The sequence below is a fragment of the Nannospalax galili genome, unplaced genomic scaffold (genome assembly GCF_000622305.1).
Source record: "Nannospalax galili isolate Female #2095 unplaced genomic scaffold, S.galili_v1.0 scaffold770, whole genome shotgun sequence".
Classification (NCBI taxonomy): Eukaryota; Metazoa; Chordata; class Mammalia; order Rodentia; family Spalacidae; genus Nannospalax; species Nannospalax galili.
Genome location: NW_008328344.1, coordinates 839,458 through 866,674, shown reverse-complemented (window position 1 = coordinate 866,674; position 27,217 = coordinate 839,458). Strand labels below are relative to the sequence as shown.

The 27,217-nt window shown below is 46.0% G+C and overlaps 1 protein-coding gene across 4 annotated transcripts in view; it reads left to right on the top strand.

Moving 5' to 3' along the window:
* The window catches only part of Wwox (WW domain containing oxidoreductase), a 1,076,697-nt gene that overhangs the window by 484,503 nt on the left and 564,977 nt on the right, over positions 1–27,217 (top strand). The window contains exon 9 of one of the 4 annotated variants that reach the window (XM_029560083.1): positions 7,874–8,224. The exons of 2 other annotated variants lie outside the window; for them this stretch is intronic. In XM_029560083.1, the coding sequence (XP_029415943.1) occupies positions 7,874–7,933 (60 nt within the window). In that variant the 3' untranslated portion in view covers positions 7,934–8,224. Of the gene's footprint in view, positions 1–6,434; positions 6,579–7,873; positions 8,225–27,217 lie in introns of those variants that run through there. One more of the 4 variants, XM_029560026.1, reaches the window with a different exon arrangement.

Below are 27,217 nucleotides of genomic sequence, written 5' to 3'. Positions count from 1 at the left end.
TTTTTAGTTTATGTGTATGAGTGTATTGCCTGCATGTATATAAGTGCACCCGTGTCATGCAATGCCCTCAGAGATCAGAAGAAGGCATTGGATTCCCCTGGGAGTAGACTTACAGACAGTTGTTAGCTGCCATGTAGATGCTGGGAATCAAACCCAGGTCCTCTGCAAAAGCAGCCAGTGCTCTTAATTAATGAGCCATCTCTTCAGCCCCTAAACACACATTTTAAGAATACTTGTGCATAAAATTTTATATTGAATAGATAATACTGAGGCAGCAGGAAACTGGAAGAGAATCTTGAAATGACAGGTTTATTTGGAATAAATGTGGGGTTCCATCTTTTTCTCTGCTCTTTCTCTGTACCCTGTTTCTAAGCCCTGCTTACAAATAAACTCTGAGCCTGCTGTCATGACAGTCTCTTTAGAGGTGAACCCTAACCTATGTTCTCTTCCTCTTCTAAAGTGACCCAGTTGGTCTCCGCACTTCCAGGGTCCACAACCTGTTCCCCTCCGCTGGCGACTTGCTTCTCACTTGCATAATGTGGGAAAAGATGAGGAATCATCACTTCCAGACTTTGGGGCTATCTGCAAAGAAAAGGGATTCTTCAGAGGCAACGAATGTCCCAAATCACACAGATGTTGAAAAGGAAGATGAACTCTTGAAGACTAGCTAGGATCAGAGAGGTTCTCTGTTGCTGATGTCAACCTCAAAACAAAATCCTCACCCCAAAGGAGATAACAGTTTATTCTGGAGCCAAATATGAGTGACCATGGCCCACCAGGATATGTTTAGGTCACCCCAAAGTCCATGTTCCAATGTGGTAACAGTTTCATGACATTTTTATAGCAAAAGAACAAAGAAAGTCATAAATCAAGACACAAGTTCTCAAATACACTGATGGCGGTATCAGAGATCAGTTACAGCAAACTGGAGAAACCTCTGTTATGGGCCTCAGATGCTGTCTAATGATGTTCTGAGCTTTGAGTTTGGTGGAAGCTAATGATCTGCTAATGTAATATATTCCAAAGGAAACCTGGTGTTCTGTTTGTACATTGTAATTGATTTACCTAATGGTAAATTGACAGAGTCTCTACTCTTTTGCTTTGGGGCCAATGTTAAGTAAGATAAAGGTTATCTGAGCCTAAGCAATGTAATACCTGTGATGAGGCCCTGATAACTGAGACTGTTAGTAAGTGACTAGTGAGCAGGCAGCATATACAACATGGAAACATTGGACAAAGGTGATTCATGTCCTAAGCAGGATGGAAGAGAATCATGAGGAACAGCTTGCAGTTCAAAACTTAAGAATTGCATATTTCTGGAACTCTGCTGCATCTGTTGTATTTCAGACCATGGTTGTCCCTGGATATCTGAAGTTGTAGAAGATTGTTGGGTAAGAGGAGGGCTCTGGTATGCATTTTATAAGAAAGCCTTGCTTCTTCATGAAGAGATTCACATACATGTGCTGAAGTACTAGACTTCAGAAGGGCATGGTTTGAACATATGATTCCCTGCAGAGCCATGTATCCTGTCACTCTCATATGTTGTCAGAGAGTGGCTCATGGGACTCCAAATGTGACAAGGTCTATCCTCCACAGGTCACCTTGAGACCTGCAAAGTTGACTTGGTGGTACAGACTGCACTGCCCACTTTGTAGATGAGGAAAGTAAGACTCCACAGCATCTAACATGCAGAACTCCCTTCAAGCCTTCTCCCTGGAATCTCCTTGACCCAAGCCGTCCTGTGATTCCCACTGGCCTCCAGAGTCACCGAGGGCAGAAGTGACCTTGGCATTTTCACTTCGGAGCTTCCCAAACCATTTTTTTTTTATTTTAATTTTAATTTTTCCCTGTCTGGAACCACCTTCCCTTTGAAAGTCCCCTGGGCTTTGTGTAGTAGCAGGCAGTGCGTTTCCTTGGGGAAGGCCAGATGGGGCTCTGCCATACTCTCTGCCTTCCCTGCCCACCCAGCCCTGAATAATTTCCCTCATGTCCATCGTCACCTGTGAAACAAGATGGAGATTCCCAGGTTTGCTTAGGAACATCCCCTTCTTTATGGCATTAATACTGAGTCAGATCTTATTTCCCACTTGCAGTAAGAAAACCATTCAGATCTTTCCCTCACAGGACAATATCTTTAATAGCTTCTGTGTGTTTCCTATTTTTGGCTGTTTCTGTATAAACAGACTAATCTAATAGCATGCTGAACCCATCTCACTTGGCAGAAATTCAGAAAATCACTCATTTCTATGGCAAGCTGGGATGCGAGGGGGGGGGCTCACTTTCATTGCAGAAGGATTTCTCTTAAAGTTGCCTTTCATGAACATATTGTGTCTGTCATCTGTAGTTCTCTGGCACCCCACGACTGGAAATTATTTATTGCAGAAAGGTACAGTGGGGACCACGATGCTGTGATTCCCGTGCAATACTTTGGCTTGAGTTTATTTGGCTGATGGAACAGGTGTATTAGGAATGTGGCTTTGAGTACTCATGTGCTTATGAAAGGTGATCCTCACCTGCCCTGTCACAAAGCCCTGTTCCTTTCCCCTGAAAGATCACATCAGAGTCACCCCTCCCTACCCTGGTCTGAGTGTGTCCTCTGCCTCTGGAAGGAAAGCCTGTCTGGGGGAATAGACCAGCTTCGTCTGCAGCTGCTTCCATTGGTTGCCACTTACCCACCATTGTGGGGTCAGAAGGGTCTACAGATATGACTCCAGGTCATCTTTGACTACTGTTGTGGGCTGGTGGCTACTCAGTCCACCCTCACCTGCACCAGCTCTTTCTCTGCCCCCCCTCAGAGTTGACTCCATGATTCCCACTGCTACAGGAAAATAGCAGACACCTACAGAGAGTTTGTCTGTGAATGTGGGATCTTCTCACCAAGGGAAGTTCACTAACCCCAGGCTACCTGAGACCCTGAGCAATCGGGCTGCAGGCGACACATCCCGTAAGACTGGGCACATGACTAAAGGGCTAAACCTTTGCCCTTCCTTGTCACTTGAGACTCAGAGACAGCCTGACTGCAAGCCCGTTCTATGGGCTACCCATCAACTATGTGGTGGGGGACCTCCCCTCCCTCTGAAATGGGGGACTCCAAATGTGTCACAGACAAAAAGGTCTATCCTCCTTTTTCCCTTATGGGCCTGAACTGTCCTCAGAGCCCCTACCATACTGTTCTCTATGGCATTATTGGCTCTCCTAATAAGTCTGTTACCCCAAGGACAACCCCCACCCCATGACCCTTTGAGCCTCCAGTCTCAGCCAACATGGTACTGAGAATATCACCATCATGCTCCTGGATCCCTTGCAACTCAGATACAAGAGACAGCTGCAGCTATACCTTAGACTGGGACTGGAGTTACGGATGGTTGTTAGCCACCATGTGGGTGCTGGGAATCGAACCCAGGTCCTCTGCAAGAGCATCCAGTGCTCTTAACTGTTGAGCTATCTCTCCAGCCCCAACTTGTAATGTTTTTATAAAACTGCTTCTAGGCTTGGTGAGATGGCTCTGTGGGTTGCTTGCTGCCAAGCAGGACGACCTGAGTTCACTCCCTGAGGCCCACATAGAGGAAAGAGAAAAATGATTCCTCTGAGTTGTCCTCTGACCTTCACATGTACTCCATGGCATGTGTACATCCATACAGAGACAAAAATGAATGAATGAATGAATGAATAGATGAATAGACGAATAGATGAATAGATGAATAGATAAATAAATAGATAATAAATTTAATAATTAAAATTTTCAGGGAAAACTCCTCCTAGAAGGCAGGCCTGGTGGAGCATGCTTATAATCCTAGTACTTGGAGACTGAGACAGGAGGATCCTGAGTCCATGGGTAGCCTGGGCTTCGTAAGGAAGACCTGTGAAGAATAAAATAAAATGAAAAAATACAATCTCAGCAGGCTAGAAAGGAGTATAATAATTGTCATTTCACTCTATAATTCTGGGTCCTTTTGGACCAGGTTTTTTGTCGTGTATTTGCTACATTTCTGTCCCAAGAGATTAACCCCCAAACTGGCCAGGCCACACAGCCTGAACTGTAAAGTGCCAAAGAAAGGGGAAGGGCATCTCAGTTCCTGGCCTGGGCTACTCAGTGGGACCCTGTCCTCCCTCCCTGTGTGGCTCCGTAGTCTTCTCCACCGCTCTGAACAATAGCCCCAGATGCCATCCAGAGGCCACCAGTGGCCCCAGGGGTTCCGTGGTAATTTTGGAACAATCCCAGAGCAAAACAGAAGAGCAAGAAGTGGAAGGGAGAGCTGGACTCAGAAAGAAAGTGACTGTGCGGCCTGGAGACCCTGGGAAAGAGGAGCCGAGGGACTGAAGAAACAAACACCAGTGGACTTCCTAGGAAAATTTTGCAGCAAGTAATTTAGAATTATGAAAAATAAAGGGGGAACTGTTAAGCAATGAATGTACCTCTCTTCATCCCATTTCTTCCCCTCCATCCCTCCTCTCCCTTTTCTACCTGGATTAAACCCAGCGCCTCATGCATAGTTAGGCAAGGTGTGTACCACTGACTTATGCTTCAGCGCCTGTTTTTTGGGGGTGGGTTTCTGGAGAAAGCTAATATGTATAGAGAATGTATAGCAATTTCTGATGCTGGGCTCTGATTGTAATTCTTCCTTAGATAGCCTTGGTCGACCTGAAATGTCTCCATCAAGGGAGGAGGCAGGCAGCCTTGACATCGTCCATCCCATGTCTGCAGGCTCATTTTACTGTCATGAGTGCAGGCCATTAGGGGAGCTGCTGACAAGCTGGGCTATATGCTCAGAGAGTGGCAATAGTGACAAGAAGCTTGGGACCAGGACCCCAGAAGAGGGGCTTAAATGAGCAGCCAGCCTCAATACTAGAATTAAGGATCTTCCTGGGGCAGTCTGTGGCAGTCCTGCTGTAGAGTGAACTCCCACCCAAAGGACCTGTTTCCTTCCTTAGAGATATAAGAACAAAGGCTGGACACTTGGCCACATGCCACGGTCCCAAGATGCCTCCTGGGGCAGAATATATGGCTAAATAAACCTTTTGTCTTTTCATATGGATGTTTCCCCTCTGTCAGTCTCCAAATGGTTAATGTTTCCAGAAGAGTCTCCTTTGTCCTCTACTCAGTGGTTGTAAATCCCAGCCAAGCCTCTTTGGTTGATTGGTATGCAGACTCCAGGGTGTTCTAGTTTGCTTTTCTGTTGCTGTGATAAAATACTCTGACCAGAAGCAAAGTAGGAGAGGGAAGGGTTTACTTTACATCTCCCAGCTCACAGTCCATCATTGAGGGAAGTCAGGGCAGGAACTCAAGGCAGGATAGGATCCTGGAGGCAGGAACCATGGAGGAATGCTGCTTACTGGCTGGCTTCCTCCATAGCTCATGCTCAACTGAGTTTCTGATACAGCCCCGCATTCCTGCCTAGGGACGGTGCTGCCCACAGTGGACTGGACCTTCCCACATCAGACATCAATCAACATAACCTCTTACAGTGATGACCACAAGCCAATCTGATCTAGAAAATTCCTCAGTTGAGGGTTCCTCTTCCCAGGTGATTCTAGGCTGTGTCAAGTTGACAATAAAAACTAACCAGCACCCAAGGCCACGTGACCATTCAAATGCACCACATTCAGGGTCATGGTGAATGCGGGCTCTGGGACTCGGCCTCCATCTCCAGAGCATGCTTATAGCTCACACTCACCCTCCTAACAGGGCTATCAGCTCCTTAAGGACCAAAGCCACGTTTTCCTCCTCTTTTGTATGCCTACCCATACAAGGATAGTTACACAGAATAAGGACAGAAATGGTTGTTGTTGGATTTAATCCGTTTTTTTTTTTTTTTTTAAGCTCTCTTTGTCTAGAACTTTGCAAAATAAACAGCACAGTTGCCCCATGTATTATGAGTGGTGTGCTGTAATGGAATTTCACTATTTCAAATCAGAGATTAATTTTTCAGTTTCAAGTGAATTATGAAGGGAGGAGGGACCTTTGGAGAATGTGAACTATGAGGCAAAGACCAGCCAGACGCTGGTCCTGTTAGAGATTAAGAAGCTGTCTGTTGTGAATCTCCCATTAGTGATGGCTCTGGACCCCTCCTCACTGTGAATTTATCTTGCAAGGGGCATATTTAGGGGATGTTGCCATTCTATTTTATCTACAGAATTGCTTTCCGTTCTGAAGACTTTTATAAGTATTCCCTTGAACGCATTCCAAACAGTGGGTTTGTAACCCAATAGACCATAACTGCACTGTTTTATCATGCATACATATTTCCAAATGTGAATGTAAGTAGATTTAGCAAAGTTAAAATAAAATTAAAACTTTTCAAAGGGCACTACAGCTTGCTTTCCCATGCCGGGCTTTTCCCCTTCAGAGTTACTCTACCATTTTAAAGACTAAAAAGAGGAAGATTCTTTTTTTCTCTCTCTTAAGTTAGGTTTTATTTTTTTCTTCTACACAGGGTGGGGGTCATGAAATGCTGGTAAGGGCCTTCCTTCTTCTTGTGGCATGTCCCCTAGCAACGGGAGACGAGTTCTCAAGCAGTGCCACAGACTCCAGCTGGGCCAGGCACCCTGGCTTCCCCTCCTGATGCCGTTGGAACCCTTTCTTCAGGTAGAAGCTGCAGTCATTACTCCCTTCCTTTCCTTCTCCTTCCCCATCACCCCCATATTCATATTCTCTCTCTCTCTCTCTCTCTCTCTCTCTCTCTCTCTCTCTCTCCTTTCTTCTACTAAACTCAGCCCCACAGAGTCTGTAGTTTTAGGCATAGTTGTTGAATGAATGAATGGTGCAGGTGTAAGGATGCTCCCCTGAACCAGAATGGAAGGGTCATGGGTCAATATGACCAGTGTCTTAAAAGTTTTAATTTTTTTTATTATTGAGAACTTCATACATGAGTATTGCCTTTGCATTATTTCCATCCCTCCTCGACTTCCACCAACTCCTCCCTTGTTCCCCCAATTCCTCTCAGTTTCTTGTCTTCTTTTTTGATTATTATTGTTGCATATACATACATTTATAAATATATATTTATATATATTGTTTATAAATGTTTGTAAATATGGATCTATGCATACATATATAAATATGTTTACATACATACATCTATATAAAACACTCTGAGTCCATTTAGTGGTGCTCCTGTCTATTTGGGATTAGATTAGATGACCTCTCAGGGGGCTAGACCTCGGAGAAAACTGATTCTTTGCTCTCACCACCCACTCATAGGCACTGCTCTTAGCCGCTTGGTGCTGTGTGAGGGAAAGGAGATCAGAGCTACTGACCCTGGATTGGCCCATCACAAACTTGGCTCTTGGTAGGCATCAGGAAACTTGGATTTCAGGAAGGCTGTTGCCATTCCCAGAACAGATGCATGGCCCTCTACTGTTTGTCCCCACAGTATGGTTTGCTCTGAATACCTTTCCTTCTTCCCAGAGTGTAGGATGGGTGTGTATTTTCAGAAGGGTTTTCTGTATGACCAGCCACCAGTAGAACCCGTGACTCCAGTCTCTAACGTGTGTCCCTGGCAAGCAATACTTTACATGGTCTTCACACTTTACTGGGAAAGTAGGTGAACCATCTTGAAGACACTGTTGGGAGCTTGCTGGCTTTGCTGATTTCCTTGAGTCTGTTTTCTTTGCACTGTTTCCCTGTGTCTGTTTTGTTTGCATCTGTCTGTTGGAAATACCAGTACAGCTGGAGTCCTGTGAGTCCTTCTAGGGAATTGCCTGACCTGGGGATGGTATTTTAGGGCTAGACACACTTGCATTCCTCCATCCTGGTGGGGACCTAGATTAGTTACTTTTCTTATCACTGTGACCTGAGAAAAAACAATTTAAGGGTGGGTCTTCTCTCAATTAAACCTCTCTAACCCACCCCACCCTGATGTGTGTCTTCTAGGTGATTCTAAATCCAATGAAATTGACCATGAACATGAGCCATCTCAGGACCAGACCTTAAGAAAACACTCAACAACTATTGATCAAGTGAATGAACAAAGCCATATAGGAATTGCCCTGGATGGTGCACATAGGCCCATCCATCCCATCCCATCAACCCTTCCCAAGCCCAGGATTCTCCATGACTTGCCCCAGAGTCAGAAGCTCTTTCTTCTCCTAGACTGGTGGCGTAGCTGGTGGTTATGGTGGTAACTCTGCAAGACAGTGCTCGCTCAGACCTACACGCTATAGGGGAACCCACCTGTGGTCAATACTGGAGAACCTAGGACTGAAGCAGGTTTGTTCCATATAAAGCCAAATTAATTGGATTGAAATGAGTGCCTTTTGTGCTGAGATTATGTCCAATGGGCACTTTCAGTATTGAAATACCTCATTTTCTAAAATCATGGTCATTAGAAGTGGTGGGTGGGTGTTCACCCCATATCAGCACCTGTGTTTCATATATATTTGGATTTTAGCATATCTTGTCTTTCATGAAATGTTCCTCTAGAGGCACTAAATTTTTTAAAAACTATTTCTATCTGGAAAAATAAAACATGGATTAGACAACCTTATTTTACATCCTCCCATCCCCCCTCTTGTTTTCAATCCTATTGGTCCATGAAATCCAGAAGCTATAGACCTAATTTGTAAACAGCTGGTTCATAGATAAAAGCTTAAGGCCAGGCTGTGGGAAGGAGAGGGAGGAAGATCAGGAGTTCAAACTCAGCCTGGGCTACATTGTTAGATCCTGTCTTAATATCAGACCGAAAGCTGGGTATGGCACTGCACGCCTTTAATCCCAGCACTCCTGAGGCAGAGGCAGGTGATCTCTATGCGTTCAAAGCCAGTCTGGTCTACAGAGTGAGTGTCAGGCTACCCAGGACTACTCATTGAGGACCCTGTCTCCAAAACAAAACAAGACGAAGGAAAAGTTTAGGATCACAAGGCCTGTAAAGGTAGTCTGACCAGACTTCCCTGGTGTTCAGTGACCCCCATCCTACCAAGCATCTCCATTTCCTTGAGCTATTTTTTTTCTTTATTGCCAGTCTCTTCTTAGATATTTTGGAGGGGAGTGACAGGTAAATGACATAATTCACTGCAGCACGCAGCATGAACCTGACACATAGTGGGTTAGCCTGACACCTAGTGGGTTAGCCTGATACCTAGTGGATTAGCCTGACTCATAGTGAGCCTGACACATAGTGGGTTAGCCTGACACCTAGTGGGTAAGCCTGACACATAGTGGGTTAGCCTGATACCTAGTGGGTTAGCCTGACACATAATGGGTTAGCCTGACACCTAGTGGGTAAGCCTGACACATAGTGGGTTAGCCTGACACCTAGTGGGTTAGCCTGACACATAATGGGTTACCCTGACTCATAGTGAGTTAGCTTGACACATAATGGGCTACCCTGACACACAGTGGGTTAGCCTGTTTAGAATCTGGCCATCATCCTTGAGTTGTTCTGCTGCCCTGTCCTTTCCTTTACGTTTTCCTGGTCCTCATGCCATGGATGTGAATCTTTTACAATGGGAGGTGGTCAAGGAGAGGAGGAACCTTAGGAAGGTGCTGACACGACCCCTGTAATGCCCTCAGCTAGGCCCTTCCTTCTCCACTTTCTCACTTGGCCCTATGTGCTGGATACTTCAATTGTCAGCTTGACACACCTGGCTAGAGGGAGCCTCAACTGGGGAATTTCTTCCATTGGACTGGCCTGTGGCCATGTCTGTGGGGTATTTTCTTAATTGTTGAGTGATGTGGGAGGGCCCAGGCCACTGTGGCTGGTGCCGCCCTGGCAGGTGGGCCTGGATTATATAAGAGAGCAGGCCGAGGAGGGACCCGAGAGCAAGTCAACAAGCAGTGTTCCTCCATGGTCTGTGCTCAGGTTACTACCTTGGCTTCCCTTGATGATGGACTGTGAGCTATAAGCCAAATAAACCCTTTCCTTCTGAAGTTGGTTTTGGTCAGTGTTTTTATCACAGCAGTAGAAAGTAACTAGGACACCCTATTTTGATCTAATCAGTTACAAGTACTACAAAAAACAAAAACAAAAAATGTAGTGGAAAGGAAGCGACTTGTCAAGGAGGGAGCCAGCTTTGCCCACTCCCGTTTTATAGATAGCAATAAAAGCTTGGGAAGTATGCACAGGAATGTTCAGTGGAGAGATCGAAAAGTTTCCTTCACTCGCCCGTCCCAGTCCCCATCTACAAGCCAGAGCCTAGAGTATCAATTTTGCATTTTTTGACGTAGGCTTTAATGTTACCCAGGCTGGCCTTGAACTGACTGTGTAGCAGAGAATGACCTTGAACTTCTGATCATCCTATCTCCACCTCCCAAGTGCTAGGATTGGGGCAGTGCACTACCATACCTGGTTTATTTAGTGCTGCGACTGCAACTCAGGCCTCATGAATGCTAGGCGAGCCTTGTGCCGAATGAGCTACGTCCTCAGCTCAACTTTGCATTTCTCACAGTTTTACAGCTAAAGCATACCTTCACAACTTCATTAGGCCCTTCCTGTGCTCCCTGGGACACACACTGTGACCAACACTCCAAGCACTCTGGGCCTTCCATGTGTAGGTTTGTAAAAAGTCGCACTAACTGGCCTCTGGCCCGGGTGAAACCACTACAAAGTTCCGTGCCTTTCATAAACAGCTTGCTGTGAGGCCTGGCGCTCCAGAAAGCGACCTGCACTCCTCCTGTGTGCTGTGAAGTGTGGAGTTGAGTCGGCCGTGCTCTTTCTTCTCTCCTTCATGTATGATTCATAAAGAGATTTCTGCAGGGCTGGGAGCTGCCATTAGCCTGGGCTGAGATCCCACGTGCATCAGACTGAGTGAGGGCAGTAAATCCGGTTTCCTTCTCTCCTCAGATGTAGGTCACCTAGGGGAACGGGGAAGAACCTTCCTGTGGTTTCCTCTCAGGCTTCTTGGGGCTGACAGTGGTTCCAGCCGGGTTAACTAAAGGCCACCTGTCCCCTCGTAGTCTTAATTGTCTGCAAGACACAAAGAGGCAACTCAGACCAAGTGCCAGGCAGCCATGGTGGCTTGAGGCTGCGTTTCTCCGTGCTAATGCATCTGATCCTTCACACCACACCCTTCTACACCAAAGACCTTCTCTTTACATTTAGAGGGAAATTTTCTGTCATCAGAATTCCACTCATTTGAGTCTATGATGTCTTTCCTTTAAAATACAATTTCCCCGGGGGTTGGGGGGTGGAAACATCATAAAGACTTATCAGCTGAGAGCAGGCTGTTTAGTATATGACCACCTTCCCATTACAAATCCAAAGTTCAAGGCCAGCCTGGTCTACATAAGGAGACTCTGATACCAGAAAACAAAAACTGCAAATGAATGAATGTGAAGACCTCCACGTTTAGGAATGGCATCCTTTTGGTTTGGTTTTGAAGTCATTTTGATGGCATCTCGTTCCCTGAATTGTTCATTCATGCAGCAGAAATTCTCTTTCAGTGGGAGAGCAGGTGTGTGGGGGGTGTTAAAAGTAACCAAGGAAGCGAAGCTTTTATGATGTTTTGTGTGGATTCCACATATAAACATCACCCCATCCCAAGGGAACAAGCAGTTTACATTTTTATATATTTATTTGCTTTTATGTTTTATGTATAAAGTGTTTTTGCCTCCATGTTGTGTGAAGTGTCTGGGGAGGCTGGAAGAGGGCATCAGGTTCCCTGGAACTGGAATTATGGATGGTTGTTAGCCACCTGTGGGTGCTCGGAACCGAACCTGGGTCCTCTGCAAGGGCAGCCAGTGCTCTTAACCCTTGAGCCATCTCTCCAGGCCCAGGCCCAGCAATTTAAAAGCTCAGTACTATTCTGGAACATGAAGGAGTGGGGGTGGCAAGGAGAGATGAGGCCTCAGTCTGCATAGGGAGAAGGGAACAGGTGGAGGTACGGAGAGATGCGTAGAAGTAGGACAGGGTGCTCGTCCCCACCTCCATGCTGAGGTCTCCCCACAGCGTTCCAGCAGTACAGTTCCCCGCCTTCCAGACAGGAAGCCTTGTGCAGTTTGAGTGTGACTGCACTCAAAAGTCACACCTAAACATGTTTGCCCTCCAAACTATAGCCCTTTCCACAGAATGCCTGTGGCTGGATGCTGTTTGACCTTGGGCTTGTTGGGATGTGGTTTGGGGCACCCAGAATTAAATGTGTAAGATCTTTTCTGTGTAGGCCCGAAGAAGTGCTTTGCATGTTGGATGGATGCCTGGCTATCTCTATAGTCTGTCACCTAGGAAGCCTAAGGAGGAATGGCACTGAGCCTGGATCTTGGTCACCAAATTAAGTCCTGTCCAGGGCACCTCTGCAACAACTCAATCTGAAAGGAATGGCCGAGGTCTTGCGGTGTCTTGTCCTTGAGTGGACAAATAAGAGCTAGTATTACTTCGGAATGGGTTAATGTTCTGACACTTCTGAATTAGAAGTTTCACACATGGTTCCCTGTCCTGGCTGGGACAGTTCTTTGCTGTGGATTACAAGCTAGATGTGTCATCCTTTCTAAGCTTCAGTTTCTTCATTTGCAAAATGAGGATATGGACAGCCTCTTCCTATAGAGATGATGAAAGGAAAATGTAGGTACAGTGTCACACAGCGAGGACTCAGACCTTAGCACAATCAGCTCATCATGGTCAACATCAAGGTCAGCAGCTTCAGTGTCCTCCTCATGGTCTTGACAAGCTCTGGATAGCAGATCACCCTTGACCTCAAAGTCTGTGCAGGAAAAACCAGTAAAAAGTGGCCTTGACTCCAAAGCTGGTTTTTCCGTGTGGCTTTGGTGGTATGGTCACCAGTTTAAGAGAGAAAGATGCCTTTGGAACCAGGTCACAGAGGAAAATGCCTGGGATTGCACACGGCCCAGAGGTCGCCATGGAAGTGCAGAGGAAGCCCTGGCCTGATTGCACCGTTAATATAATTCTGTAACTCATCCTGCCGATGCGAAGGTGGACGGATGCTTCCCATCCCTGCCACGGCTGCACATTGCCCCTTGTTCCTAGGAGAGACATCTACACTCCACTTGTGATTAAAGTGCCTGGACAGGCCCTTGCTATTAAGAGCGGGTGGCTCTGCTTTAATAAAAGGTAGTATATTAAAACGAAATCTATGTGTTATCAATAAAGATTGACTATGCTATAAGACCCCATTAAAGCTTTGATAATACAGACTACAAGGGAAGGGGGCTAAGGGTTGTTAAATACCTACTATGTGTCATTGGCTCAGCTAGGCACCTTAGAGACCATATCACAAAATACTTCGTGCACCAAACCCGATCTGGCCTCTTTGATATATTAATTAATATATTTAATCATCAGACTTTCGGCATTAAAGATTACAATAGAGGCATCTAGTTGACTGGGGAATTGGCCTTTCGAAAGATAAGCTCTTTGGAGTAAACAGGCTCCTGACTTAATGAGGTTTTATGGTGAAGTATGATTTTCCTCTTCCTGATGGAAAACCAGAATGGTTTCTCTCCCAACCCAGCCACTAGGAGTGAAACTTTTTTACCTTACCCCATGGCAACTTTGAAAATTTCTAATTAACGAGGGCTGGGGAGATGGCTCAGTTGTTACCGTGGTTGTCAAGCAAGCATAAGAACTTAAGTTTGATATCTGGAACCCACGTAAAAAGGCCCAGGTGTGGGGTGTGAAATCCCAGCATCAAGGAGGCGGAGATCGGAGGATCACTGGGGTTTGCTGGCTAGCCTAGCCTACTTGGCACATTTAAGGCCAGTGAGAAACCCTGTCTCCAAAAACAGAAGGTGGATGGTTCCTGAGGAACTGCAGAGGTTGTTTGTTCTCTGACCTGACCTCCGCATACATATGTTCACATGTACCCGAACATACAACATCATACATACCCAAACACACCAAAAAAAATGCTAATCAGTGAACGTCTTTTCACGTTCAAGTTTCTGAAACTCAAAATTCAAAATGACTTTGAAAAGTAAATTCTGAGTAAGGGAGGTGGTGGTCAGAACAGGCAGTTGATCCTGCTGTCGCCTTTGGAGCAAAACAGAACAAAATAAATCCCGGAAAGATTTTCTCAGAAACTCTTCTGTCAGTGGCTCAGAGATGAGAGACCCTCTAAGGTGTTCAAGTCTGTCTAAATTCAACACCTTTTGGGGTGTGTCAAGATAGAGTGATAAGACCTTGGTAGCAGTCTCCCAGCCCTGGCCTGAATATGTATGTTCCCGTTCCCTCCTTCACAGGCTTAGAGGGAACCCCAGTAGTCGCTACGGGTTTGGATCTAGTGGCGTGTTCTTGGAGGGGTGAGGGTGTGTCTTAGCCTGCTCCCCTGTGCCTATGCAGTGTGTGGCTTCTCTTCCAGATGCATGCTAGGTTAATCCAACCCCCTCCTGCTCTGCGTACCATCCTTTCTACCATGGAAGTTCTTTTTGTGAGAGCTAAGACTCGGTCATCCCAGGACTGCCCTCAGCTGGCTTCTCCTGACCCGTTGAAGGCTTGGAAAGTGATATTTTACTCCTCCTTTACCCCAGGCCACCAGAGGCTGTGAGGCTCCCTAGGATGGAGTCACTTCCTGAGCTCCCTGGGTGGCTAGGGTGGGGTCAGAGTCTGGACCTAGAGGCAGGCCCTGCAGTCTGAACTGCTTCCCTTAAACCTCCCTGCTTGCCCTTCCTACCTGCTTCATTTCCCTTCCTCTGGATCATCTTTCCTTCTCCCGTAGGCCATTCTTCCTCCACTAGCTTTTTTTTTTTTTTTCCCTCCATCTTTGGCAGGCAGCTTGTGAAAGGCACAGCCAGTTGGCCTTGGGCTCTGATAAGATCTGTCTCCGTTCCCTTTGTCTGGGCTGTACCTGCCGTTTTCTGAATGGCTCTGTTAATTGCAATTGACTCTCATAGAATGTGAGATCAGTGCCACTTGACACTAGATGGATGTGGCTGGACTGACTTTTCCAGGTGCCCCCAGCAGCAGCCTGGAGGGGGCAGGGAGCTAGAGGACTTCCCAGTCCAAGAAAGTGTGCTAGAATTAGAGCACTAGGGCCTTTCTGTTTCTCCATGCCCCCTTCTGTCCCTCTGTCCCTCTGTCCCTCTGTCTCTCTGTCTCTATCATTTTCAGGTGTTCACAGTAAGATCAGAAATAATTAGGAATTTTAGCCAGGCATAACGATTCAGGGGATCCCCCCCCCACCTCCTAGTTTTAGTCCTGAGCATACATAGAAGAGGCTTTAAAGAAAATATGGGCTATATGAGGGGTGAATTCCTCACTCATGGGGAACAACTCGGGGGGGGGGGTGGATTCTTTTCTGGTCCATCTGCTGGGGCCAGGCCTGCTGCCTTTTATCAGCTCCCAGCAAACCTGGGCCTGATTGAGAGCCCACTCTAGTGGTCCTTAAGCCAAGGCTGACATTACCAGCCTGCGGACCACCTGGGTCTTTACTGTTCTTTTATGGGGCAGAATAGAGATTTGGAACCAAGACCTTGCTCTGCTGGAAGCCTCAGATCTCTAGGTGGGCAAAGTCAGTCATCACCTGCTCCGGCCCAGCAGGTCTGGGTGTCAGTGAGCTGCAGGCAGGGAGTCAACACAGCTGGCTCCTGCTTAGGGGACAGGCCCTGGGCTCACACTGTCCTATAGCAATCCTGTGGGGTCCGAAGATATAAAAGGGAAAATATGTTCAAGGTCCCCACACTGGGAGTAAACTCGGTTTCATTGCAGAGGTCACCATGATAGGAATCAACTGGGGAGTGGCCCCTGGTTACAGGGACACAGTGGGTTTCTCTGTCACGGGTCTGTGTGAAGTAAGGTGCCTGAGAAGGCCCGAGTGGGGATCTGATGGCAGTTGTAATCAGAGGGAAGATTTGGGGAAGGGGTGGCAGTTGGTTTCCTTCTTAAATTCTGCTGAATGATTCCCCTTGTCTCCCAACAGAATAGTGATAAGGCCAAGCTGGCCACCAGCTGGTTCAGTTTTATTTACATGAAGCCCGTCAAATAAAAATGTATTAAGTACTAAGAAAATAAAAACAAAAATTGTCGGAGTTGTAGCACCACTAGTGCCACACTACACTACACTACAATAGTAATACCACTATTCAGGAAGTGAGGCAGGACTATTGGGTGGTGGGGGGATGAATTTCTCTTGGTATGGTATGCTCAGCTGTAATCCCATTGTTTGGAGACTGCGGCAGCAGGAGTCTCCAGAATCTGTGAATGCTTGTAAGGAGGAGGCAGGTGGAGAGGCATAAACATGCACTCTTTTGATAGATTTTTAATTAAGTGAATTTGTGTCATCAATGAAACATTTCACTTAAAAGCCCAGATTTCCGATTTTCCTTGAAATTCAAACTTGGCCGCCTTGGGCTAAAATTCTTGCATGTAGCCTTGGCAGGGTGGCACACGCTGGGGCTCCCCCTTTAGGTGGGGACAGACTCCCCAGCTCCCCAATTCTGCCCCTCATTTGCTTTCCCGGCCGGCCGCTGTTACTGCCTGGCTCAGGGGCGTTTGGCTCAGAGGTGCTCATACAGGCTAAAGAAGACCTTTACATCTAAAGAACCCCAGCACAGAACTTCTCTGGGCTGAGCATGGCTTCTTGCCACCCGTAAAAGGGGGTCACCGACGCCCCTGTAGTCACAGCAGAGGTGAAACTCACCTAGAGAAAGTAAAGTCCTTCACTGGGTTCTCAGAAACCTATAATAGGCTGTTTACTTCCTTCAGGGTTAGAAAATGAAGTGCAGAGGCTTTGGTGCTGGACTGGAGGGAGGCAGGCTGTGTGCCTGGTGAGGAGGAGTCCAAACACCGTTCTTTACTTTGGACTGCCAACTGACCCCCACAGAGAACAAAGCCTTTCAGTGTGTTTTGTTTTTTTTTTCTCATGTCGAAGTTCTTCCTTAGAGGTTTTCCTAAAGGAAAAAAGGAGAAGCCTCAAACCCAGCTAGAATGGAATGTAAATATGACTACGAGACTCATCCTGGCTGGAGAAGGGCCCCCTTTTTAATTAGAAGCCTAGAACACAGCCGCTAATTGCTACACTTGTAGTGTCAGGCCTATCAATATGGGAGGCTCTTTCATTAATAAATTGGCAAGTCAGAAGGTGACAGGAGTGGAAGCCCCTCCCCCACAAGCTCTACTTAATCAAAGACAGGCTCAATCAGAAGGGGGAAGATCTCAGAAATCAGCTGCATGCCTTGTCCTGGCCAGAAACGGGTCGAAAGAAGGCAACCTTCATCCCTCGCCACAAAGATGCCCTGCTCACGATGAACCCGAACAAGAGGTACTTAAAAGGCCGTGCAGATCGCAGGCGACTCTGGGAATGCCTCGATTTATGTATGGATTAACACACTGATAGACCCTGAGTAGCAAAAGACGAAGACTAATTACCTGACAACGCTCCCCTCCGCTCGCCTGGGTCATTGAAATTAATTTCTGCTTTCAGGCTTGGCAGTGAGCAGCTGCAGGAGCTCAGCTCAATACTCAAATGAACGGGGAGCTGAAATTATTTTTCTGCACAGGCGGTATTAGAGGAGTGGGCTACCAAATAGGTGTTGATCGCAGACACCAAAGAAAGGATTATTTCTCTCTTTCATCAAGTGCCTGAAGTCCTTGGGTCGTGCAAAGAGGGAGGGAAGAAAAGCAACTGCCGATTTATTGGAGAGTTAGAACGGAATGCTTTACAAAATTGGGTGTGATAAACCCAGGTGGATCTCCTGCCCCTCAAATAATTGGTAATTTCTTTCCATTTAGCCAAAAAAATTAAGTTAAATGAACGGCATAGAGGTATGTGCATATATAGATGTTTATATATCTGTAGATACAGGAGATGTGGGACTCCAGGTCAAGAAAGGATTTGTGAATGTCTGTTCTTCAGCATCTTGTGTTGTTAAGAAGATATGGGCCTTGGGAGCCAGAGAGCTGGCTCAGTGGTTAAGAGCACTGGCTGCCCTTAGAGAAGACCTGAGTTCGATTCCCAGCACCCACGTCACAGCTAACAATGTCCCTAACTCCAGTTCTGGGGGAATCTGATGCCTTCTTCTCACCTCCGGGGGCATTGCACAACACGGATGCACTTACATACATGCAGGCAGTATACTCATACACATAAAATAAAAATAATAAGTAATTAAAAAGATGCAAGCCTTTTTCATGGAAATACAGGAGGTGGGGGGACAGGGAGGTGAAAAGTCTTGGGTTTAGGGCTCAAGGCGGGGTACTGAGGTAGATGTCCTTTGGGAGTAAGAAGTTTATTCTTTATTTTATTTATTATTTTTTATCTTCTGTGTATGAATGTATTGCCTGCATGTATGTAAGTGCACCCGTGTCATGCAGTGCCCTCAGAGGTTTGAAGACAGCATCAGATCCCCTGGAACAGGAGTTACATGTGGGTGCTGGGAACTGATCTGGGTCCTATGTGAGAGCAGCCAGTCCTCTTAACCACTGAGTCATCTCTCCAACCCTGTAAGAAGTTTATTAAAAGAGTTATTAATGCCATGGACATACATACATGCAAACAGACAGCAAGACAGCAGCTCTAAGGAGAATTCAGGTCCAAATATCAGACTGTCCCTGATTCTTGGCCTGGGGAGGAGGTGGGTTGTGAATTCTGGGGAAGGAATGTGAGACTCTAAGGATGTGGACACACTAGTTGAGTTCTAGCATTATAAAGGTAACCGTCTGATGTCCTGGGAGAGGTCTGGCAAACCTAGATCTGTGGTCATTTTCCTGGTGTTCGGGCACCTTGGGAGCCTGCTTACAGATTCACAGACAGGCCCTCAACTGGGTGCGTGCTATTTCTTCTACAGCATTTGTAAGAAAAGAGATTGCTGCAGTGGACATGGCCTGATCAGCCCATATTCTCAAACCTAACCAGAAGCGGTCAGAGAGGGAAAGGATGAAAATTGGAGTTAAAGATGGGATTTGAACCCAGGGCTTCTGTTTCCAAGTTCATCTTTTTATCCTTTTGTGTTGACTTCCTGTGGGGGTTAGGCAGGGCCTGGCTGGGCCTCAAACTCTAGAGTTTTAGGGTTACAGTTATGCTACCACACCCAGTTGGACTTTGTTTGCTCAAACTCCTTTCCATGGCTACGTCCTTCCCTGCTCTCTTCCAGTCTCCCTGGACTCTCAGCTTTGCACATATAGCAAGGACAAATTCATGCTTCCAGGACTAGAATTTGCCCATTGCTTGCTTCTATGAAATGCCACAGGGCCCACCTGCTGGAAGAGAGTCACAGCCAGACTTAGACCTCACATCTGGCCACAGTTCTTGCCAGCTGGACAGCGGCAGGTGGGTTGTGTTTGTCACCAGTGTTCACTATTTCTCTTGCTTTTGTGCAGTCTGAAGGTCCTTTGCTTTGTTTGTTGTTGTTTGTGATGGGATCTCGCATAGCCTGTGGTGTCCTCAGACTTGTTATATAGTTTAGGATGACCTGGAACTCTGATCCTCCTGCCTCCATCTCAGAAATGCTGGGATTACAGGCCTGCACCAGCACTCCTGGTTTATGCAGGACTTTATGCATACCAGGCAAGCACTCCTCCAACTGAGCTACATTCCCAGCCTCCTGAAACTCCAAGTGCCGGTGTGATACCACATGAGAGGTCAGGTTCAGAACTGGGTCTCCTCCCAAGACATTTTCAGGAGTCAAGCTTGCTCATATTTATCTATAAAAACAAAATCAACCTTGACAAGTATTTCTGAATTTTGAAACTGAGACTTTGGGGCACCTGGGGCTAGCACAGAAATCCCACAGCCAGTGTTGGGGTAGTACCGAGACTTGAACCCCTGTCTCTGTGTCTCCATCAAGTACAAAGACAAGTCATCCACAAGTAGCAATTAGGCCCCTTCTCGCATGTCCGGCTCAAAATCCGTGACTCCAAGGCGAATGACTTCCACATGTCATTACTACTCCGCTGAGCCGTCCAGCCTCTGGTAGACTCGGGAGGCTAATCAGCCATGCACTGAATCTGCTTATAAGGCTGTTTCATGTACGATTTTTATATCTTGGCTCCTAATAATGGTCCCATTATAAATGATTGTCTCACTATGATATACTGGTTCCTTGCCTTCTAGGAACTGATTTAAAAGGAAGCTCTGGACTTCTTGTGCCCGTAGAGTTTATTCATTCTGTTCCTTGCTTGCTCAGCAGCTAAAGTGGTACATGGGGAACAGCTCCCTTCCAAAAAAAATATTTTCTTCCCAGCGTGAGACCATTGCCATGATTAGTCCAGCTCGATGGCTTGAGAATGCTTCAAGAAAACATCTCCTTTCCTCCCAGTTCCCCTGCTCCAAGCCTCCCATCTCACCAACAGTGCCAGCAGACGCATGGTCACCCAACCCGCTCCTCTATGCTACCAAACATCTTAAATACCTCTAGCATGACTTCAGATAGTAGTCATGATGGATATATAGAATGCATTTTCAATCCAGAACCCAGATATAGTTGTCTGCTAATTAGCTATTTAGCTCCTGTTATGAATCCATCTTATGAATATACGGTAAGGTTCAATAGGACAGAACACATGAGAAGAAGGCACATATTGGACTGCAAATGGAGGGGAAGGGGCTGAGAGGTGGCTCTGGAGGTCAGATACTTGCCGTGCAAGTGTGAGGACCAGCATTTGGATCCCTAGCACCCATGTTAATGCCCAGTGGACATGGCAGCTGTCCGCAATCCCAGCACTTTTGAGGCAGAAACAGGGATTGTGGAGCAAGCTGGCTTGCTAAGCTAGCCAAATCCGTGGGGCTCTGAGTTCAAATGGGAGACCCTGCCTCAATACATGATGTGGAGGGCCAGAGAGATGGTTCACAGTTGAGTGCATACTGCAGAGGACCTGAGTTCAGTTCCTAGTACCTACCTGTGCCAGGTGGCTCACAACAGCCTGTGACTCCAGCTCCAGGGGAGTCTGACACCTCTGGCCTCCTCCGGCACCTGCACTCCTGTGGGCATACTCATACACAGACATATGCACATAATTAAAAATAACGTAAATATATGTGAATTTAGCTTTCTGGGTATTGAAGTAGCAAGAACCATGTCTGCATTCTGTAAGAATCCAATATGTGTTACCCCCTTAGAGGCAATGATTGTGAAATGTGAGCTTTCTTTTTAATCCCTTTGTAATCTAATTAAAAAGAAATTAAAAAATAAAAATAAACATACATATGTAGTGGAGAATGATTGAGGAGGATGCCTGACATCAGCCTCTGGCTTCCACACACAAATGTACACACACAGACACTTTGCACACCCATGGGTCTATATACATGTGAACATGCATATACACATGCACACCACAGACACACACAGAGAGATACACACACAGAGTGTAGATAAGAAGTGGCAAAAAGGGGACTGGAAAGATGTCTCAATGGTTGAAAGCACTTGCTGCTCTTGCGGAAGACCTGGGTTCAATTCCCAGCATCCACATGGCAGCTAACAACGGTCCTAACTCCAGTTCCAGGGGATCTGACACCCTCTTCTCACCTCCCCGGGGACTGCGTGACAACGGGTGCACTTACATGCAGGCAATACCCTCATACACATAAAATAAAAATAGTAAGTTGAATATTTAAGAAATAAAACAAGGAGTTGCAGAAGACAGCTTGACTGTGGACTTCTTCATCTAGTTATTAGGAGCGTGTGGATGGTTCTGCTCCTTTGTGAATTTAATGGCAAGCAAATTATTCAAAGGCCTTTGTTTTCTGAAAAGTTGGGTTGCGTGGAATGTTTTAAAGTTCTGCAAATTCCTGTACAAACCTCAAGCAACAATCTTCCACCTTGATGAACTTGGAGTTCCCAGCACATCAGACCCACATCCCGACAGTCTGTGCACGGTGTATCCCTCTTGCACAGTCTCCAGCATACCCTTGCTAGAGTGACCTCATCCTCACCCTTTATTTCACAGTATAAATGATGCGGCCCATAGAAACTCTCCTGACTGTGCCAGTTTACCTTGTTGCTGTGACCGGTAACTTCAGAGAGTGGCTTAACAACATGGATGCTCTCTTTTACTATTCCAGAGGTTTGGAGTGTAAACGGACACTTAGCTACACTGGCTAGCCAATGAGCCCCAGGGATCCTCCTGTCTCCCCACCCCCAGCAGAATTACAAGTGTGTACCAAAATGTCAGGCTTTACATGTGTGTTTTCTGAATAACGAACTCAGTTCCTCATACTTGACTAGCAAGCACTCTACCAACTATGTCCCAGCCCTGTGTTTCTCCAATTTCTCCAGGCTGTACGCTGAAGACGAAAAAGTCCGTGTATGTGTTTAATATTCTGTTTTCAGGAGAGCATACTCGTATGCATATATATTACAGACACTGCCTCTCACATTCCATAAACTGTAGACTACACCCACATTCCACATAAACGCAGATCCGCATTTGCCACCTATGTGAAATTGTAACTTGGTGCCCTCCTTCCCACTCCTGTTCACCGTGAGTCTAACCAGTAGATGCTTTGCTGGAGACCCAGCCCGAGTCGGAGGCTCCACTGTCTGAGTACCAGACCCTGGTATGCAACTGCATTTCTCATGTATAGGTTGTTCACTCGGATCTTTGAGATTGTGTAATTAGCATATGTTGTCATAGTGATGTATTTATTATAATGGAGGTGTTCTTGGGAAACCAGATTTAATAGTTTTAAATCAGAAGCCAGCATGTACTTTTAGGAATTCCATTCACAGTAAATTTCATGCATGGTGAAAGGTTATGGAATGGGTTTCTGTGGCACGTCTTCCCTGTCCCACAAATCTCAGCTGGTCTACCCGTTTCACCGAGGGTTATACCAGCCAGCCATACTAATGTACACAGACAGTTTCAGAGTTTACCGTGTCACCTGTGTGCCGCATTTTCTCCTGAAAACGGAGGGGAAAATGTAGCTGGCTGTTGGGTTTATATTCTAAGCCTTTATAGCAATGTGTTTCTCCTTAACGGAGCAACTCCTAAGCCCCAAACTGATGGGAACTTGGCTTTTCTTGTATTCAATTGATAGCCCCTTGACTGCGAAGCCATTGCCCATCTGTTCAGCATCATATTCACAAAGAGTTTAGACCCCCCGCCCAGCCCCAAGTAATGCCTGGGTACCTGACATCCCTCAGTTTGTGTTGGGAACTAGCAAAGATTTCTTACATTATATAGTAAGCACCACGGTAACACACCAGCGTGTACCATTCTTCCTTAAACTGCCCTGTGTCATGTGTATGCATCCCCCGCATGCTTAAACAGGAAAGGAAAAGAGACAGAGAGCCCAGAGGTGCTGGAAGACTGTGGTTCCTTTGTGTCTACAGAAAAGATACAACGATTGAATTAGACTCTTAAATATCTATGGATGTCAGGCTGAATACAAGCAGCTATTCACTGTTTTCAGTCTGGCAGGAAAACAAGTCCCCTGGAGGTGGGAAGCCATGTGGGTCTCTGGAAGTGGGAGCAGACTGTTAAAACAGTCCCAGAGCTGGGCTGGCTGGACGCCAGAGTCTGTCCTTCACGCCCACCTAAGGTCTGGGGGTGAAACTCTGCCTCTCACCTATTCCACACTCAAGTGACGGCTCCCCCTTTTCTCTAAGAACCTCATGCTTGCTTTTCTAGGGACCCAACTCATGCCTGTCCCCAGGCTGGAACTCTGCCTCCCTCCCCTCCACCAGTGCAGGTGTTAAGCCTCAGGGTATGGCTGAGGAGCACAGCAACTACACACACAGCCATGAGGAAGAACCTCTCCACAGTCGGTCATACTTTGGGATCAGACGCAGCTGATTTCTACCAAATTGAGTCCTGCTGAACTGATTCATTGGTCTCATGTTATCCTCGATTCCAGCCTTAGTTTTATCATCTGTAGAATGGGATCTGTTCTTAGCTACCACCATTGGGAGTTAGATGTCATGTAAATTAAATGGTAGCAAGATGCCAAGTACACAGCTGGTGACTGTCATCCATTACATTGTGGCTACTATTTTTGTGGTTACTATTTTCCACCAGGATCAGGTAGTGTTGTCATTGCTGGGACTGTCACAGAGGACTATGTATAAGGTAAACCAGGTGTCTAATGGGAGTTTGAGAGCAAGGTGGCTGGCTGGTAACTGAAAACTCATTTGCCGTCTGTTTCTCAGGAATATCACATATGACCACGGATCCCACAAATGACCATGAAGAAAGCACTAATAAGTCAGGCGTGGTGGCTCATGCTTTTAATCCCAGCACTCAGGAGGCAGAGGCAGGCAGATCTCTGTGAAGATTGAGTCCAGTCTGGTCGATACACAGTAAGTTCTAGACTAGACTAGCCAGGTCTACATAGTGAGACCCAGTGTGGTGGTTTGAATAAGTGTCTCTCATAGGCTTAAGTACTCGAACACTTGCTCAGTTGGTGGCACAGTTTGGGGAGGTCATGCAACCTTCGGGAGGTGTGGCCTTGCTGGAGGAATCATATCCCGGGGGAGGGCTTTGAGAGGTCATAATCTCACCCCACTTCCACTGTTTCTCACATGCATGTGCTGGAAGCTGTGGGCTCTCAGCTGTCTGCCCCAGCCACCTCGTGCCGTGCCTCCTGCACCATTATGGACTCTCCCTCTGGAACCTGAAGCCAAAATATAAACTACTTCTCTGATAAGTTGCCTTGGTTATGGTGTTTTATCACGACAACAGAAAAGTAATGAATGCATTTATTCTTGGAAGGAGGAAGAAGAGGGAGGGAGGGAAGGAAGGAAGGAAGGAAGGAAGTCCTAACAAACCATACAGGCATACAGGCAGCTCAGCAGCTTGCCCTCCACTGAACTCCTTGGACACAGCTATTTCTCTACCTGTTTGGTGCTCCCAGCAGTACCTCAGGGTGGTGAAATTGAGGGAACATTTAAATATTTTTTCCTGCCTAAGTTTCCTTAGCTAAATCTACCCCTGATTCTGCAGGATGACACATGTATCATGTCCCACCCCAGAGGAGCCTGTTGCATAGATGTCAGTCAATCCTCCAGGTTATCATGGGCACAGCACACATGTACATGCAGCTCCATGACTTTTACATGTTAGTTTGTAGATATGTGGTAGACATCTACCTGCCAACTTCTTCAACCCTGTGTGTGCATAATTGCATATTAATATGAAGGTAAATTTCATAATGCCCAATTTCTTATCAGATTCAAATGCCTCTATAATAAGAAACTTTGTAGATAAGCAGATATTTCTGTTTTTCTTTTTATCTATTTGTATTCCCTGTGTTTCTCCCAACCTGCCTTTACCTCAGGCTGGACCCAGGCACAGAATCTTATTTTTTAACTCGTTAGAGATATATCTTATTTTTAAATTATGTGTATGTGTGTGTATGTGTTTATGTGTTTGTACACATCTGTGCAGGTGCCCACAGAGGCCAGAAGAGGGCACCACATCCGGAGTTATAGAAGGTTGTGATCCCAGGCATGGGTGCTGGGAACCAAACTCAGGTCCTGTGCAAGAACAGCAAGCACTCTTAACTGCTGAACCATCTCTCCAACCCCTGATTTGTCTTCCTTTTTCTCCTGCAAGGGTCTTCTTTTCTTTTTTAAAAAATAAAGTGTGTGTGTGTGTGTGTGTGTGTGTGTGTGTGTGTGTGTGTAAACCAGAGGACGACCTTCAGTGTCACCTACAGGAGCACCATCCACCCCCTTTGAGACAGGGTCTCTCACTGACCTGGAGCTTCCCACTGACCTGACTGGCCAGCGAACCTCTGGGGTCTGCAAGTCTCCACCTCTCCAACTCTGGGATTATAGCATGTCTGGCATTTTACATGGGCTCTGATGCCAGAACTCACGTCCTCCTATTTACAAGGCAAGCATTTTAGCAACTAGCCGTCCCTTCTGCCCCCTAGCAAGATTCTTAAATTCTTACATCCCTTCTTTCTTCTAAAAAAAAAAAAAAAAATCAACTTTCGTGGTTTTGACTTGGTAGTAGACAGCATGCAGGATAGAAGAGACACAGAAAATTTTATAAACCAAGAAGAAAATCTAAATGTTCTATCAATTCCAATATCAAAACATGGTCTTAATATTTTATTGTATTTCCTTTTATTTTGAACACTAGCATTTTTGCAAGTTGAGTTCATAAACTATAAAAATGTTTGTGTCATTAAACACTTCCTGGAAAATGTTTTAATAACATCTTAAGATGGCACCATACGGATAAATTGTATTTTATTGAACCGTTCTCTACTTTTTGATAGCTATGGTGCTACTGAATTCTTAAAATTTAATTAAGGCTAGAAGCAGTTAACACTTTTTATTCTTGGAGAGAACTGTGTTTCTGTTCCCAGCACCCACATGACAGCTAACAACCACCCGGTACTCCAGTTCCAGGAAATCCTAACACTCTCTTCTGGCCTCTGTGGACATTGCATGCATGTGGTACACTTACATATATGCAGGCAAAACACTCATACATATAAAATAAAAAGAAATAAATTATTTTTTAAAAATTAATTAAGGCTGTTTACTTATTTTTTTTCCCTTAAGCATTTTTAAAATATAGGGTTGCCTCACTATGTAGCTGAGCTTGCTTTGAATCTGCTATGTAGCCCAAGCTGGCTTTAAACCATTGATCTTCTTGCTTCAGTCTCCGAGTGCTGGGGTCGATCAGAAGAGTGTGCTACCTTACCAAGCTAGCTTAGTAGTAAGGATTGATGGCTTCCACTGTGCTTCACCCTATCATGATCAACCTCAGCCTATCTTGCTGATTTCTATGCCTTGCCAGTGATTGGTTACATAGTAGACATGTGACCTGACCCTGACCAATGAGCATGGAAGTCAAGTCCAGGCCCCATCTCCAACTCACCATAGAGTGCCCCGAAGAGGGGCTTTCTGCTTTCTCTGGATGTTGGCTCAGGCTAGACTCATGGGAGCCATCTGGTACTCAAATCACCTTTCTTCCTGAGAAGTAACTGATCTCGAGAGGGACAGAGGATACGTGGAAAGAGCCTAACTGGGCTCAGGTTGGCATTGTGGGGATGTCTATGCAGTTTTGTACTTAGTCTGAATGCCTCTGGATGCTAGTGGTCATCAGATCAGATACACTGGTTTGGAGTTGGCTTTGAGTCATGGATCTTGACTGCAGATGAAAGTTCTTCAAGCACAAAGTGTGGCCAAATATCTTTACCTATCAGGGTTCTTGCAGAGAGACAGGCAGAGACTCAGAAGTAGAGAATTGCTGAAAGTCACAGCAGTTTGGGGAACTCAAAATCTTGCAAAAATTTGTGTGTGTGCGTGCGTGTGTGCGTGCGTGTGTGTGTTTGGGCAGATATGTGTATGTTTATGTGTGCACGTGTATGTGTGTGGTGAGGCCAGGAGTCAACCTTCAGTGTTATTCGTCAGGGGCTATCTACCTTGTTTCTTGAT